Genomic DNA, 16690 nt, shown 5'->3' with positions numbered 1-16690 from the left:
CCTCATGTTTCAGCATGATAATGCACGACCCGATGTCGCAAGGATCTGTACACAATTCCTGAAGCTGAAAATGTCCCAGTTCTTCCACGGCCTGCATACTCACCAGACATGTCACCCACTGAGCATGTTTTGTATGCTCTGGATCGACGTGAACGACAGCGTGTTCCAGTTCCTGACAATATCCAGCAACTTCACACAGCCTTTGAAAAGGAGTGGGACAACATTCCACAGGTCACAATCAACAGCCTGATCAACTCTATGCGAAGGAGATGTGTCGTGTTGCATGAGGCAAATGGAGGTCACACCAGATGGTGATTTTCTGATCCACGCCCCTAACGAAGGTATCTGTGACTAACAGATGATTAACTGTTCCCCAGTCATGTGACATCCTTTGACTAGGGCTTAATTTATTTATTTCAATTGACTGATTTCCTTATATGAAATTTAACTCAGTAAAATCTTAAATTGTTTTTGTTCAGTATTTTGTTACGCTACACCTCAAGCATGAACAAAAATGAAAATAATCACAAATGAGTCACTCAATTTCTGCTGTATGTTTCTTTGGGAATGAGAAGCTTTGGTGAGTTCACATGTGCAGTAATCTTGTGTAAGTATCAGTAGTAGAGGCACTTAGCCCGCTGGTTGTTCACTGTAGGTGGAGCATTTCACGGTTGAAGCAACAGTCAGAACACAGAATACACAACATTATCACATAAAAACGTTAGATTTTTTATTATGCTGCAGTGATCAACATCCTAGCACACTATAAAAACACATGAACACACATACTGTAAATACACTTGTCTATAATTCTAATTAAAAAGGTTGTTGTAGCTTCGTTGGTAGAGCATGAAACTTGCAACACCAGGGTTAAGGGTTCGATTCCCACGGGGGACCAGTACAAAAAAAAGTATGAAAATGTATACACTAAAACTACAGTAAGTTGCTCTGGATGAGCGTGTCTTAAATGAGAAGTAATGTAACAACTGTCGTCATGGACAATGTAGACGCAAGAAAGTAGACGCAAGAAAGTAGACGCATGATGCAGCAATCAAATGGTTTTTAACATTTTTTTTTATTGTTTACTTTCATATACAAAAAGATAAAATTGAAATAATCCTTTCTAGTATTTTTTTCTCTAACAGTCTGGGTGTAGTTGTTTTACACTGGGCAAATACTACATTCATACTGGTTTATTCTGGCACCAAGTGCAGAGTCGAAACAGCCACACCTCAACAACTAGGCAAATCTATTTCAAACTCTGAATACTGAGATCTAAAATTACCACAGTAAAAAAGGAACAAGGATCCACTGCAAATGAAAGAACTATGTTACAATGATCGTTCAAAACAACTCCTCATCATTACAGCAATACAATGGATGTTGGATTTTTTCTGGGATTTTCATATATATGAAACTTTTAAACATGTTCTTCAATCCAAAAGAGGGGTTACAGCAACAAGCTCCACTCTCTGTATACATTTAGTCTTATACAGATTATTTGAGGATATTTATGTTAAAATCAGTAGTACAAGCCATCTCTGTTCTACAATTTAGCTACAATAGTGAAATATAACCTACAACATTTACATTTCACGAATCCTGGTATAGAAACAACACTTTTAAATAAGACCCCTTGACAAAACAAGAACCCCCCCCCCCCTCACCCTTGTTTTGGTGGGTCTTGGAAGAAAGACATTGTGAATCAGTCCTTGCAGTGGAAAGGTTTTTCGGTTTTGTTTGGTTGAACAATTCCAATCAATGCAAGGAGCCACTGGCGAGCTCGTAGGAGGAAAAAACAAACATTCACCATTGACAATGTCTACCAACAGCAAATCCCACCTCTTTTTAAAGGAGCGAAATAAACTGTCACTTTATGGAATAATGGCTTTTTAAAGCGTAGAGTAGCAAGCTATTCTCATCCAGAGGCTAAAAAGAAGTTGTGGAAGTTTATAGCAATTGGCAAAGTCAATAGTTCTCTCCAGCTGGGGAAGGTCTTAATATTTTAAAGAGGATAAGTCGATTGCCAGGGCTCACAGCTCGCTGCTGCTGATTGACGCAAGACTTGAACCAACTGATCTCTGGGAAAACATGAGGTAATGTTCAGATAGCTTGAGCCACTGTCCATGCACAGTAAATAAGCAACGTAATAACACTTAAAGATGTTCAGAGAGTTGGGTAAAGTAAAAATAAGAAGAATCAAAGTGGTATTGATAACCAATCTTAGGGTACAATGGTAATTAGTGTTATGTTTTTTTTTTGAGAGAGAGAGAGAAAGACAGGGCTAGAATGAAATCTCAGCCAACTGAATCTTTTAACAGTCTGAAAAAAATCCTCAGTCAGTAACAATCACCAGAACCATTTTGTTTCAGTTCTGCCTGATGACAAAGTGAGCTGTCAAACCTCTATACACTAACAATTTCAGTTGGGGAAAGTAGCAGACAAAGCACTTAAACGCTTTTCCATACAATACCATTTCTTTGCTGTTGAAAAAAAAAAAGGAAAAAAAAGAAGGAAAAAAAGAGGTGAGATGCTCAGAAACTAAGAGGGTTTTCACATTGTCAAGGGGTGCATGATACATGTTACACCAGTACAAACGAGGTAACCTGTTGGCATGACGAAAGTGTACACCATTATTCTGTAGTATCGACGACTATCCAGCTAGCAACACTGTTTCACGTGAGGTCTGAGGTAATTGGTTCCTGAACAACCTGGATCTAAGACTGCATCCAGAATTACAGCTGGTCACTTAAGAGTTTTTACATTAGATTATATATGAGATTTCTTTTGTCAGGTACTAATAACAAATAAACAAAGAGGGGCACCACAGTGGTTGCTTCAGCAATGACAATGAGGAAAATAAAGGCACAACAACATCAGAACACCTCAGGTTTTCCGTCCGACGCTCCCAGATAGCAATGTTGCTGATATCACATGCTGTTTATATTCCAAAACTTCACCCTTGTCATCATGAACCACAATGTGAGTATTGGTAAGAATAGATTTGACCCGATATGCAATGCAGAGCAGGCTGGTGGGAGTAGATATAGGAGGACACGCTCATTGTAATGACTGGAATGGAACCAAACACATGGAAACACCACATTTGAGACTCCGTTCAATTTATTAAATTCCAATGAGCCAATCCTCCTATAACTCCTCCCACCAGCCTCCTCTGATCCAATGCACTAAAGCTAAAATATTCATTTGGAAAGACCTGTGTTAAGTCCAGCTCCCATTCCATCTCATATTGGCCCTAAGCTCTCAGATTTAAGACTCAACTAGAGATGGTAGAATCCTTAAAATGGCACCAGAGTAAAAAAAACAGACAATGATGAAAAAAACAGACTAATACTTGCCTTTCCCATCGTGGCTAAAACTTTAAAACCGCCGATTGGTATTGTATAACTCATCATAACACTGACCAACAAAATAGAAAGAATTAAACCCTTAAGTTAACACTGCACAGCATATGTGATGCTCAGAGTACATCAAGACCACTATTTGGAAAGAAACAGATTTACAATTTGAATTCTAATAGCTCACTTTGCATACCTTGCTCTCCCTCCTCATCAAATGCATCCACTTAACTCTTGAAAAAAAGGTCCTAGCAAGTCAAATCAAGGCCAACAATGTCAGATGACTTTCTCTAGCTTCTCAAATCAAAATCAAAAGGTCAAATGGGCAGATAAAGATTTTGTCTCTACTGTTACAAATGTTAACAGCAAAGTGAGACAACCTGGTCTCAGTGCATTTCGTATCATTCTGTATGTAAACCCAAGACAAACATTTAGTATATGTTACATTTCGCATGGTAAATTTGTGGATGTCCATTATCCACTTCATATGATCCGTTACGAATTACAATTAGTTTTATATGTAACGAATTTGCAAAACGTATGATATGTTACGAACTCTAGCTTGATGGCTAATGTTAGCTAGTTTTGTGGTTAGGGTTAAGTTTAGGAGTTAGGTTAAAGGTTTAGGGGAAGGGAGAGCTGATAATGTGAGATTAAAACTCGCAACCTTTGGGTTGCTAGGCATTCATATTACACGCCCACCCATCCTACTTTCATTGTCCTATGTAACCATACCAAACGTAACATATACTAATTTGAGTGTCCATATTTACATTTACTATGTTAAAACTAGTTAATGAGACCAGGCTGAGAGAGAATTGGGACACATTACAACCCCCCCAAAACATATTCAAACAAAGAATTTGGTTCCACCTCTTGCAGACTTAGGTGCAAGGGATTTGGCTACACGTTTCTCATGGTTAAAAGTCTGACTGAAAAAAAGGTGAAGGCCTATCAAAACTCAACGAACACTATGACCAAGACAATGTCTGGGGATCGACAAACCAAGCTTCCTCTTGACAACAAAGCGCATTTTTCAACCAGACGTTTTGGTTGGTCACTAGCTCAAGGGCCTATTACAGTACCTATGAGGTCAGAAAGAATATGTAGAACTATTGCTGTAGATATTGCTTGCTACATTTTATATCCAAACTGGCAATTTCTTGATCCCGTTACACTTATAGCATTAATACAGTTAAAAACTGTTTTACAATAAGATTCGACATAAAACACTAACCTGATCATTTGACACAGACATAACCTTGATTTGCTAACAAGGCAAATCAAACCAATAATAGCTCCGTCCTGGTTAATGATAAAATGGTGTGAAGTTAATCCAGAGAAAATAAAAAGTGCCATACGAGTGTGCTTCCTTATTATTGTTTTCTTGCTCTCTAACACAGGGAAAGAGGGGCTCCTTGAAAAGTAGTCTCTTTACAGACCCAAATCCTTGTTCAAGTTCTCTAACCACAAAAACTTAAAATGACGCTAGCTATGGTTTCACTTATTCAAAGCAACATGGATGGCAGAAATCTGCAGGCCCACGTCAAACACTGGGGTTCATGGTGACAAGAAGTTGAAGTCATGAGTCTGTCCATGAGTGCAACTAAAACACACTGAAACACTCTGCTTTACACACAGGTGGAACGCTGCTGAGAGATGTCAAACCTTAAAACGTATGGCACAGTGAACAATAACGTATAACAATAGCTTTCTTCTGTAAGGTGTAGGGTTAAGGAGCTGAGGCCACTGCGGTGCCTCTTGTCAGTCAATGTGTGATGAGATGGGGACGAGAATCCAGGGACAATAACCCCCACACTCCCCAAGGTGCTACCAAATCAAACATCAACCAAGAAAATATTACTTTACGCTTTAAAAAGTTAGAATGCTATAAATCGAGAGAAACTAATTTGGAGACACATTGCTTTGTATAAGGAAATTCAATGATATCTCTTGGTATTCATTTAGTCTTTTCCGTAAAAATGCTTTCTTTTTTCATCACGGAATGGGATAAGTCATTAAATACATTTTAAAAGCAATGACAAACCCAAGGTACACTATATAGGCAGAAGTATGTGGACACCCCTTCAAAACCCATTGCTGACACGTGTAGAAAATTGAGCACTCAGCCATGCAATCTCCATAAACAAACATTGGCAGTAGAATGGCCTTACTGAAGAGCTCATCAAATTTCTGCCCTGCTAATGTGAAGTCGAAACGTCTAGGAGCAACAATGGCTCAACCGCGAAGTGGTAAGCCACACAAGTTCACAGAATGGGACCGCTGAGTGCGGAAGTGCGTAAAAATCGTCTGTCCTTGGTTGCAACACTCACTACCAAGCTCCAAACTACCTCCGGAAGCAACGTCAGCACAATAACTATTCGTCAGGAGCTTCATGAAATGAGTTTCCAAGGCCGAGCAGCCGCACACAAGCCTAAGATCACCATGCAAAATGTGGTGGAGTGTCGGCTAGAGTGGTGTAAAGCTCAACGTAATTGGACTCTGGAGCTGTGGAAACACATTTTTGGGGTGATAAATCACGCTTCACCATCTGGCAGTCCGACGGACGAATCTGGGTTTGGCGGATGCCAGGAGAACTCTTCCTGCCCGAATGCATAGTACCAACTGTAAAGTTTGGAGGAGGAATAATGGTCTGGGGCTGTTTTTCATGGTTCGGGCTAAGCCCTTTAGTTCCAGTGAAGGGAGATCTTAACGCTACAGCAAACAATGACATTCTAGACGATTCTGTGCTTCCAACTTTGTGGCAACATTTTGGGGAAGGCCCTTTCCTGTTTCAGCATGGCAATGCCCGCATGCACAAAGCGAGGTCTATACAGAAATGGTTTGTTGAGATAGGTGTGGAAGAACTTGACTAGCCTGCACAGAGCCCTGACCTCAACTCCGTTGAACACCTCTGGTATGAATTGAAAAACCGACCTCACCAATGCTCTTGTGGCTAAATGGAAGCATCGATGTTCCAAAATCTAGTTGAAAGCCTTCCCAGAAGAGTGTAGGCTGTTATAGCAGCAAGGTGGGGACCAACTTCATATTAATGCCCATGATTTTGGAATGAGATGTTTGACGAGCAGGTGTCCACATACTTTTGGCCATGAAGCATATAGGGGTATGGGGTATGCAAAAATATTACAGGTCAGACACGATGATGGTGGTGGGTAGATATTCGTTTTTTGTGAGGAAAAACCAAATACAGGTTCAATGTTCCTTTAGGTAATGGAGAGGAAAAGACACGTTGGGAAAAGTCAGCAGAAATGATGAATAATGCTCAGGTGTCATACTGTATATAGGTAGAATTCTACAACTGTATACAGCTATTTACAAGATTTTCTTTCATTTATACAACATAACATGGTACCACTTCTTTAAATGATTTTGGACATTTTATCTTCCAAAATTCCTTAATCACAAAAGCCCCCCCCCCCCAAAAAAAAATCACATTAAAACATACTTACTACAAGTCAACACAACTAACAAAATATATAACAGAACTCATATACATTGAAAAATCTGAGGTATTTCTGGTTTGAGGTGGTCTGTGGTTCATGAACAATATATATATTTTTTTGTGTTTTAGTTTTCTGATCTATTTTTAATAGATTTTATTGTTTGTGTTGTTCTCTTTCACATCGGAAGCCTTGTCATCCCTACCAACGTACTTCTGCTCTTGTATGCACGTTTAGTTAAATCTACTGAGATTTGTATGTGTAATGCACAGGGGGGAAAAAAACTGGAACACAGAAATATATTCATCTTTGAGCTGAAACAGCAGCATTGTAGACATTCACTGTTACATTATGGCATACGGAAATGTTGCGTGTAACTTTTCTCTTCTAATGAACGAGAACGTGTAACCAATCTGAATGAAGTGAAGTTTAAAATTGGTTGTTACGCTTGGTGCCCTGTCGAAAACCTTTCTACAATGCAGGACCTACCCGGTCAAAACTCTAAGTTTGGTCCCTGTGAGAAAGAGGTAAATAACGAAGGTACCAGGCAGTGACGCTTCAACTGTACTCCGCCCTCCCTCTCGACACTAGTGAAGGATATAGGCTTTTACTGAGGCCTAAGATGGGCCTTCTGTGGATAGAGTCTAGGTCCTTAGCTCCCAATGTCCAATACACTCACTGAAACAAAATAAGAAATAACAGAAAAAAAGGGAAACATTTAACTCATCTTCAGCTGTTTACGGCTGAAACTTTCTTTTCATGGTCTTAACTTCCATCCCTCTCCGCTACACATTCAGTCACTCTCACTGCACAAATAGTCACAAGCAAACACACACGCATTCATTCTCACACCCAAAATGCATACCAATCTTCACCATGGTCATGCACCTATTGTGGTTTTACAAATTTATACCATAGTCTTGCACCTATTGTTTTTGTAGTTTGTTTGGGCACCTTCAATGTTTAGACCATTTTGATCTCAGCTAAAAAGGTTTGAACCATGTCAGAAAAGCCCCTCTCATCAAAGTCTGCCCCCACCCTACCCATCAAAGGCAGCGGATGTGGCTCTCGCTCTACTTTACGGGACGCGTTGCGATATCACCTTAAATCATCATCTCCTGCCCCCTTGAGACTGGTTACCTGAGTAGTAGCTCCGTACCAAACAAAATGCATTATCCAGATGCTGTGGGAAGCAAGCCATTTTCTTTTGAACTTTTCAACATCCACTGATTAATATGCTATAGTCAACCCCAGTCAGAGTCACCGGTAAGAATATAGCAAAATCCTAAATGAAACGAGTCCAGTTGCCTTCCACTTTTCCCTGTGTTCTAGAGACACCCGTTAGTTCCGAAGGTTTGTATAGCACGCTGTCGGAAAAGGAAAAGTTTTCTGAAAACTAAAATCCCTTGAGGAAGGTTAGTTGTGTGTAAGTCTTAAAGTTCATAAGGTTTTTGCAGCATTGATGTATTGTCCAACATGGTAGATGGTTGCTTAGTTGGTTGGTTTTGTCACAGGCAATCCTGTCCAGAAGACAGAGAGGAATAAACTAAACCCAAATAAACGGCTGAGAGCTGAAAACGGTTGAGGTACCTGCACCTTGTCAGCATTCATAAGTCGGCACCTGAATGCACTACTGAGATGTCAATTTCGTTTTTTTTTTGTAATTATTTTTTTCTTGTCCTCTCTTGATAAAAACACAGTAGAGAAGAAGTGTGCTGGTAATATTGATCCGATTGGAAAGAAAATAACAATAAAAATCAATTAAAAAAAAAAGATGTCAGGATAAAACAGCAGCTGCATTCATGTTTTTTTTTCTTCTCAGATCGGCTGAAGCTGAAGAAGAACAAGACAAGGCTGTTTTGTTCTGAGATCGGCTGAAGCTGAAGAAGAACAAGACAAGGCTGTTTTGTTTGCTTGCATGTTGTCGCTCTGCGTTGGGTGGGTGGGTGTTGGTAGGGACAGGGGTTTGGGCTCAGATACTGGACTCTTTGGGTGGCAAGTCCACGTTGGTGACAGAGGTCACCATGGAGACCAAGCAGTCTGAGGTAGGGGGGCTGGTCAGCCGGCGGATCTGTGAGATGCGCTCCTCCACGCAGCCGGCCGAAAGCCGCGCCTCGGCGTCATGGTCCCAGCACTCCTCTATTGTCTCACACATCGACTCTAGGCCCTGCGAGACACAGAGGACAGGAACAGCTCAGCACTTAACATCATGTTGCATGCCTGGGTGACATATTGTGGGATATGTGAATCAAAACTGTACTGCTGTAAGGACATCCCAGTATTGACCCACTGCTCTCTGCGTTGGAGACAAAGCGAGAATACTCACAGCGTGTTTGAGCCAGCAGTCCTTGAAGACCGGTCTCATCTTTTTGTGGACCACCACATCCTGTAAGTCCTCCAGGGACGGGTGCTGGCCAATCTCCTCCTCAAACGGCAGCATGTACTCATCCACTGGGTCTGACCATACAACACAACAGCAATATCTTAGCCTGGAACCCCAACAGGCTATGCTACGTCGTTACCCACAAGCTAGCAACATTTATGTGTACTCATTTTTCAATTACACTGCATTAAAAGTTTTCAGCCTGATTCCAATGTGGTATGATTGACGATAAATCAGCGAGTATGATCCTGTGTGTGCGTTTGGTGGTTAGTGTGTGACTCACCGTCGGCCGCCTTGCAGCGCGACACCAGCTCCCACAGCACCAGGCCCATGGAGTACATGTCTATCCTGAGGAAGGCATCCCGCTGAAAGTTAATGGCCCCTTCCAGGACCTCCGGCGCCATGTAGCGCCTGGTACCCACCTGCACGTAGGACAAGACACTGTCAGACTAGGTCCCCTACACACTCTCATGCACTTCCTTTTCCATATTGCGTGACTACATGAGCTAGCTTTAAAACAGTGTCTCTATGATGTTTTTTGTTCATAAACTCAACAAAAAAATAAACGTCTTCAGGACCCTGTCTTTCAAAGACAAATTCGTAAAAATCCAAAGAACTTCACAGATCTTCATTGTAAAGGGTTTAAACACTGTTTCCCATTCTTGTTCAATGAACCATAAACAATTAATGAACATGCACCTGTGGAACGGTCGTTAAGACACTAACAGCTTACAGACGGTAGGCAATTAAGGTCACAGTTATGAAAACTTAGGATACTAAAGAGGTCTTTCTACTGACTCTGAAAAACACCAAAAGAAAGATGCCCAGGGTCCCTGCTCATCTGTGTGAACGTGCCTTAGGTATGCTGCAAGGAGGCATGAGGACTGCAGATGTGGCCAGGGTAATTAATTGCAATGTCCTAACTGTGAGACGTCTAAGATAGCACTACAGGGAGACAGGATGGACAGCTGATTGTTCTCGCAGTGTCAGACCACGTGTAACAACACCTGCAGAGGATCGGTACATTCGTACACCACACCTGCGGGACAGGTACAGGATGGCAACAACAACTGCCCGAGATACACCAGGAACGCACAATCCCTCCATCAGTGCTCAGACTGTCCGCAATAGGCTGAGAGAGGCTGGACTGAGGGCTTGTAGGCCTGTTGTAAGGCAGGTCCTCACCAGGCAACAACGTCGCCTATGGGCACAAACCCAGCGTCGCTGGACCAGACAGGACTGGCAAAAAGTGCTCTTCACTGACAAGTCGCAGTTTTGTCTCACCAGGGGTGATGGTCGGATTTGCATTTATCGTCAAAGGAATGAGCGTTACACCGAGGCCTGTACTCTGTTGCGGGATCGATTTGGAGGTGAAGGTTCCGTCATGGTCTGGGGTGGTGTGTCACAGCATCATCGGACTGAGCTTGTTGTCATTGCAGACAATCTCAACGCTGTGCGTAACAGGGAAGACATCCTCCTCCCTCATGTGGTACCCTTCCTCCAGGCTCATCCTGACATGACCCTCCAGCATGACAATGCCACCAACCATACTGCTCGTTCTGTGCGTGATTTCCTGCAAGACAGGAATGTCAGTGTTCTGCTGTGGCCAGCAAAGAGCCCGGATCTCAATCCCATTGAGCACGTCTGGAACCTGTTGGAGCGGAGGGTGAGGGCCATTCCCCCCAGAAATGTCTGGGAACTTGCAGGTGCCTTGGTGGAAGAGTGGTGTAACATCTCACAGCAAGTACTGGCAAATCTGGTACAGTCCATGAGGAGGAGATGCACTGCAGTACTTAAAGCAGCTGGTGGCCACACCAAATACTGACTGTTACTTTTGATTTTGAACCCCCCTTTGTTCAGGGACACATTATTCCATTACTGTCACATGTCTGTGGAACTTGTTCAGTTTACATCTCAGTTGTTGAATCTTGTTATGTTCATAGAAATATTTACATTTGTTAAGTTTGCTGAAAGGACGTTCCTTTTTTCCTGAGTTTAGTTAGTACGACCTTTAAAGCAGTGTCTCCATGTTGGTGTTTGTTCATAGTTAGTATGATCTTTAAAGCAGTGTCTCCATGTTGGTCTTTGTTCATAGATAGTACGATCGATTTACTTGTCAGAAATAGCTCCCTGATTCCTGTTTACGGATGAAAAGTAGTTAACTAAAATCGGGAACGGGGCGCCATTTGGGACAGACTGATGGTGACCCACTCACCTGGCCATGAGTGTCCCCTGGAGGCTTGCCCGGCTCGAACCGCACCGCCAGCCCAAAGTCTCCGATGATGGCCGTCAGGTCCGTCCGCAGCATCACGTTCTTACTCTTAAAGTCCCTGGAGAGGAGAAGGAAAAGAGGACGGGGGGTTCAGTGATGTTGTAGAGTAGGGCTATTGAACGACACGGCAGCAGGGCTATTGAACGACACGGCAGCAGGGCTATTGAACAACACGGCAGCAGGGCTATTGAACGACACGGCAGCAAGGCTATTGAACGACACGGCAGCAGGGCTATTGAACGACACGGCAGCAGGGCTATTGAACGACACGGCAGCAGGGCTATTGAACTATATGGCTCGAGGGCAAAACTGGGTCATGTTTAGTAGGGCACAACGTAGCAAAAACTGTTGCGGCATAAAACAGAAAAACGTTTTTCTTATCGGACAAGTTCAGGTAATTTCAAAACGTTGCCTGCCTACTGAACCAGACCCTGCTTTTCTTTTCTACCAGTTCAATTAACATCAGTGATTGGTCTGAGAGTTTCCTTCCCTGGTGTCCAAGGTCTGAAAAGGACCATATAGTATTTCATTGAATAACCCTGGCTTAGAGAGATCGGATTGGCCCAAAAAACTGGTTTGGGATCAGTTGGCCCTTTGTCATGATCAGATCTGATCATGAACTACACACAAATAAAGAAGACCCACTGCCCACAGGGAACGGTCCTGTCTAGACTTATGGCACAGTTTAATCAGAACTGAGAGACTCGCTACAAACAGGGAACGGTCCTGTCTAGACTTATGGCACGGTCCTGTCTAGACTTATGGCACAGTTTAAATCAGAACTGAGAGACTCGCTACAAACAGGGAACGGTCCTGTCTAGACTTATGGCACAGTTTAAATCAGAACTGAGAGACTCGCTACAACAGGGAACGGTCCTGTCTAGACTTATGGCACAGTTTAATCAGAACTGAATTGAAGTGTATTCCCAATGGCATAAAGTGTAAACAATTTTGATTTCCTGCGGTCACATAAAATTGCAGTCAAGAGGTTTGAGTGCTGTTAAAAGAACAGATACCGTCAAGGATAGATCCCTCCGGATTGTAGAATGACGACACCGGGGCCCGCAGAGTGAACAAAAATGTTGCATAATCATTGCTACGGTATAGGATTACGTTAACTTACCAGATAGGTCACTGAGAAAACAGAAACGCTGCTCGAACCAGACCCCACGTCTAATGTCTCGCATTCTCTCTCACACAAACCAGTGCTGACCTCGTGTGCTCTTACCTGTGAGCGATGGCCGGTTTGGGTCCCTCTCCTTTGTAGCGAGGAACGTCCTCGTGCAGGTAGGCCAGCCCGCAGGCCATGGTCTCAGAGATGTGACACAGCTCAGTCCAGCTGATCGCGTTCCCCTTCAGATAGTCTGTCAGGGAGCCCTGGAGTATACACACAGGCAGACATACACAGAACAAGAGAGAGGAGAGCGAGAGAGAGCGATAGAGAAAGGAAGCGCGAGAGAGAGAAAAAGAGAAAGTGAGAAGTGGAGCAGTTAACAAGATAAAGTAAGACATCCCGAGAGCACACTAAATAACTTTTCAATGATTGAACTGGGGAAAATATAAGTGTATTTGACCGCAGAGACAGGGTTGCTATCATTCATACATAGTTTATTGTACGAGATCAATGAAGGCCAGCCACTGAGGTCTGTCAAATCGAGTGCTATTAAACTGTAGCAAAACAACTTTCGCGGAATTGAAAATTCAACAGCGAGGAAAGTAAAAAGGCAATACCTCTAGTATAGGGATGGGCAGATTTATTTGAATAGCCAAACAAAAAATGCCAAGGGGTCTAAACACTTTCCGAAGGCATTGTGTGTATATACAGTACCAGTGAAAAGCTTGGACGCCACTACTCATTCCAGGTTAATTTTGACTATTCTCAACATAGTAGAATAGAGGTGAACACATATGAAATCATGAAGTAACCAAAAAAGGTGTTAAAAAAAAATCTAAAAATATTTTATATATTTGAGATTCTTCAAAGTAGCCACCCGTTGCCTTGATAACAGCATTGCACACTCGAGATTCTCTCAACCAGCTTCATGAGGTTGTCACCTGGAATGCATTTAAATTAACAGGTGTGCCTTGTTAAAAGTACATTTTCTTTCCTTCTTAATGCGTTTGAGCCAATCAGTTGTGGTATACAGAAGATAACCCTATTTGGTAAAAGACCAAGTCCAAATTATGTCAAGAACAGCTCAACTAAGCAAAGAGAAATGACAGGCCATCATTACTTTAAGACATGAAGGTCAGTCAATGCGGAACATTTCAAGGACTTAGAACGTTTCTTCAAGTGCAGTAGCAAAAACCCATCAAGCGCTATGATAAAACTGTCTCTCATGAGGACCGCCACAGGAATGAAAACCCAGAGTTACCTCTGCTGGGGACCCGTGTGGCTCAGTTGGTAGAGCATGGCGATTGCAACGCCAGGTTTGTGGGTTCGATTCCCACGGGGGGCCAGTACAAAAAAAAAAAAGTATGAATGTAAGTACTTGTAAGTGGCTCTGGATAAGAGCGTCTGCTAAATGACTTAAATGTAAATGTAAATGTAGGATAAGTTCATTTGAGGTAACAGACTCAGAAATGGAAGCCCAAATAAATGCTTCAGAGTTAAAGTAACAGAAACATCTCAACATCAACTGTTCAGCGGAGACTGCATGAATCAGGCCTTCATGGTCGAATTGCTGCAACAAAAAAAAACACTACTAAAACACCGTTAAGAAGTAGAGACTTGCTTGGGCCAAGAAACACGAGCAATGGACATTAGACCAGTGGGAACCTGTCCTTTGGTCTGATGAGTCCACATTTGAGATTTTTGGTTCCGACCGCCCCGTCTTCGTGGGACGCAGAATAGGTGAACAGATGATCTCTGCACGTGTGATTCCCATCGTGAAGCATGGAGGAGGTGGTGTGATGGAGGCTTGGCTGGTGACACTGTCTGTGATTTATTTAGAATTCGAGGAACACTTAACCAGCATGGCTACTACAGAATTCTGCAGCGATACGCCATCCCATCTGGTTTGCGCTTCGTGGGACTATTATTTGTTTTTCAACAGGACAATGACCCAAAACACACCTCCAGGCTGTGTAAGGGCTAATTGACCAAGAAGGAGAATGATGGAGTGCTGCTTCAGAAAACCTGGCCTCCACAATCACCCGACCTCAACCCAATTGAGATGGTTTTGGATGAGTTGGACCACAGAGTGAAGGAAAAGCAGCCAACAAGTGCTCAGCATGTGGGAACTCCTTCAAGACTGTTGAAAAAGCATTCTAGGTGAAGCTGGTTGAGAGAATGCCAAAAGTGTACAAATCTGTCAAAGCAAAGAGTGGCTACTTTGAAGAATCTCAAAAATATATTTTGATTTGTTTTACACTTGTTCAGTTACTACATGATTCAATATGTGTTATTTCATAATTTTGATGTCTTCACTATTATTCTACAACGTAGAAAAAAGTAACAAATAAAGAAAAACCCTTGAACAAGTAGGTGCTCTAAAACTTTTGACCAGTAGAGTGAGTGTGGTTTATATAAAGTCAGCAAAAAAATAAACATCCCTTTTTCAGGAACCTGTCTTTCAAAGACATTCGTAGAAATCCAAATAACTTCACAGATCTTCATTGTAAAGGGTTTAACTTTTTTGGGATGGGGGCAGCATTTTCACTTTTGGATGAATAGCGTGCCCAGAGTGAACTGCCTCCTACTCTGTCCCAGATGCTAATATATGCATATTATTATTACTATTGGATTGAAAACACTGACGTTTCTAAAACGGTTTGAATGATGTCTGTGAGTCTAACAGAACTCATATGGCAGGTGAAATCCTGAGAAAATTCCAACCCGGAAGTGGGATATCTGAGGTTGGTTGATTTTCAAATCAGTCCCTATTGAATGCACAGTAGGATATGGATCTGTTTGCACTTCCAACGGCTTCCACTAGATGTCAACCATCTTTAGAAACTTGAATGAGGCTTCTACTGTGCTGTTGGGCTGAATAAGAGTGGAATGAGTCAGTTTTCTTGCAGAGAGCCATTTCCTTAGGATGTGTTCCATTGCTTCTCTACACAGAAAGGAATTCTCCGGTTGGAACGTTATTGAATATTTATGATAACATCCTAAAGATTGATTCTATACTTAGTTTGACAAGTTTCTTCGACCTGTAATATAACTTTAAGTTTTTGTCCGACGTTCACCTGGACCTACCTGCACGAGCGTTTGGATATGTGTACTAAACGTGCTAACAAAAGTAGCTACATGGACATAAATAATGGACATTATCGAACAAATCAACAATTTATTGTGGAACTAGGATTCCTGGGAGTGCATTCTGATGAAGAGCATCAAAGGTAAGGGAATATTTATAGTGTAATTTCTGATTTCTGTTGACTCCAACAAGGCAGAGATTTATTTTTATTTTTCTGAGCACAGTCTCAGATTGCATGGTTTGCTTTTTCCGTAAAGTTTTCTTGAAATCTGACACAGCGGTTGCATTAAGAACAAGTGTATCTTTAATTCTATGTAAAACAAGTATCTTTCATCAAAGTTTATGATGAGTATTTCTGTTATTTGAGGTGGCTCTGCAATTTCTCCGGATATTTTGGAGGCATTTCTGAACATGGCGCCAATGTAAACTGAGATTTTTGGATATAAATATGCACATTATCGAACAAAACATACATGTATTGTGTAACATGATGTCCTACGAGTGTCATCTGATGAAGATCCGAGGTTAGTGATTAATTTATCTCTATTTCTGCTTTTTGTGACTCCTATCTTTGGCTGGGAAAATGGCTGTGTTTTTTTTTACTTGGTGGTGATCTAACATAATCATATGTTGTGCTTTCGCTGTAAATCATTTTTGACATCGGACACGATGGGTAGATTAACAAGATGTTTATCTTTCACTTGTTAATGTGTGAAAGTTACATAGTTCAAAAAAATATTTGAATTTCCCGCGCTGCCTTTTCAGCGGAATGTTGTCGAGGGATTCCCCTAGCAGAGCGCATATCCTAGACAGGTTAAACACTGTTTCCCATGCTTTTAATGAACAATTAATGAACATGCACCTGTGGAACGGTCGTTAAGACACTAACATCTTACAGACGGTAGGCTATTAAGGTCACAGTTATGAAAACTTAGGACACTAGAGGCCTTTCTACTGACTCTGAAAAACACCAAAAGAAAGATGTCCAGGGTCCCTGCTCATCTGCGTGAACG

At 42.0% G+C, this 16690-nt stretch overlaps 1 protein-coding gene across 1 annotated transcript in view; it reads right to left on the bottom strand.

Moving 5' to 3' along the window:
- Window positions 1-1056: 1056 nt before the first annotated feature.
- The window catches only part of LOC129823068 (activin receptor type-2B-like), an 88830-nt gene continuing 73196 nt past the window's right edge, over window positions 1057-16690 (bottom strand). The window contains exons 7-11 of the mRNA XM_055881785.1: window positions 12704-12852; window positions 11419-11533; window positions 9487-9625; window positions 9147-9277; window positions 1057-8987 (exon numbers count right to left, since the gene is read on the bottom strand). Of these exons, the coding sequence (XP_055737760.1) occupies window positions 8793-8987; window positions 9147-9277; window positions 9487-9625; window positions 11419-11533; window positions 12704-12852 (729 nt within the window). The 3' untranslated portion in view covers window positions 1057-8792. The remainder of the gene's footprint in view (window positions 8988-9146; window positions 9278-9486; window positions 9626-11418; window positions 11534-12703; window positions 12853-16690) is intronic.

This window comes from Salvelinus fontinalis, chromosome 25 (assembly GCF_029448725.1).
Source record: "Salvelinus fontinalis isolate EN_2023a chromosome 25, ASM2944872v1, whole genome shotgun sequence".
In the NCBI taxonomy this organism is placed as follows: Eukaryota; Metazoa; Chordata; class Actinopteri; order Salmoniformes; family Salmonidae; genus Salvelinus; species Salvelinus fontinalis.
Note: the sequence above shows the minus strand (reverse complement) of the source record. Positions and strands in the feature narration are given on the sequence as shown.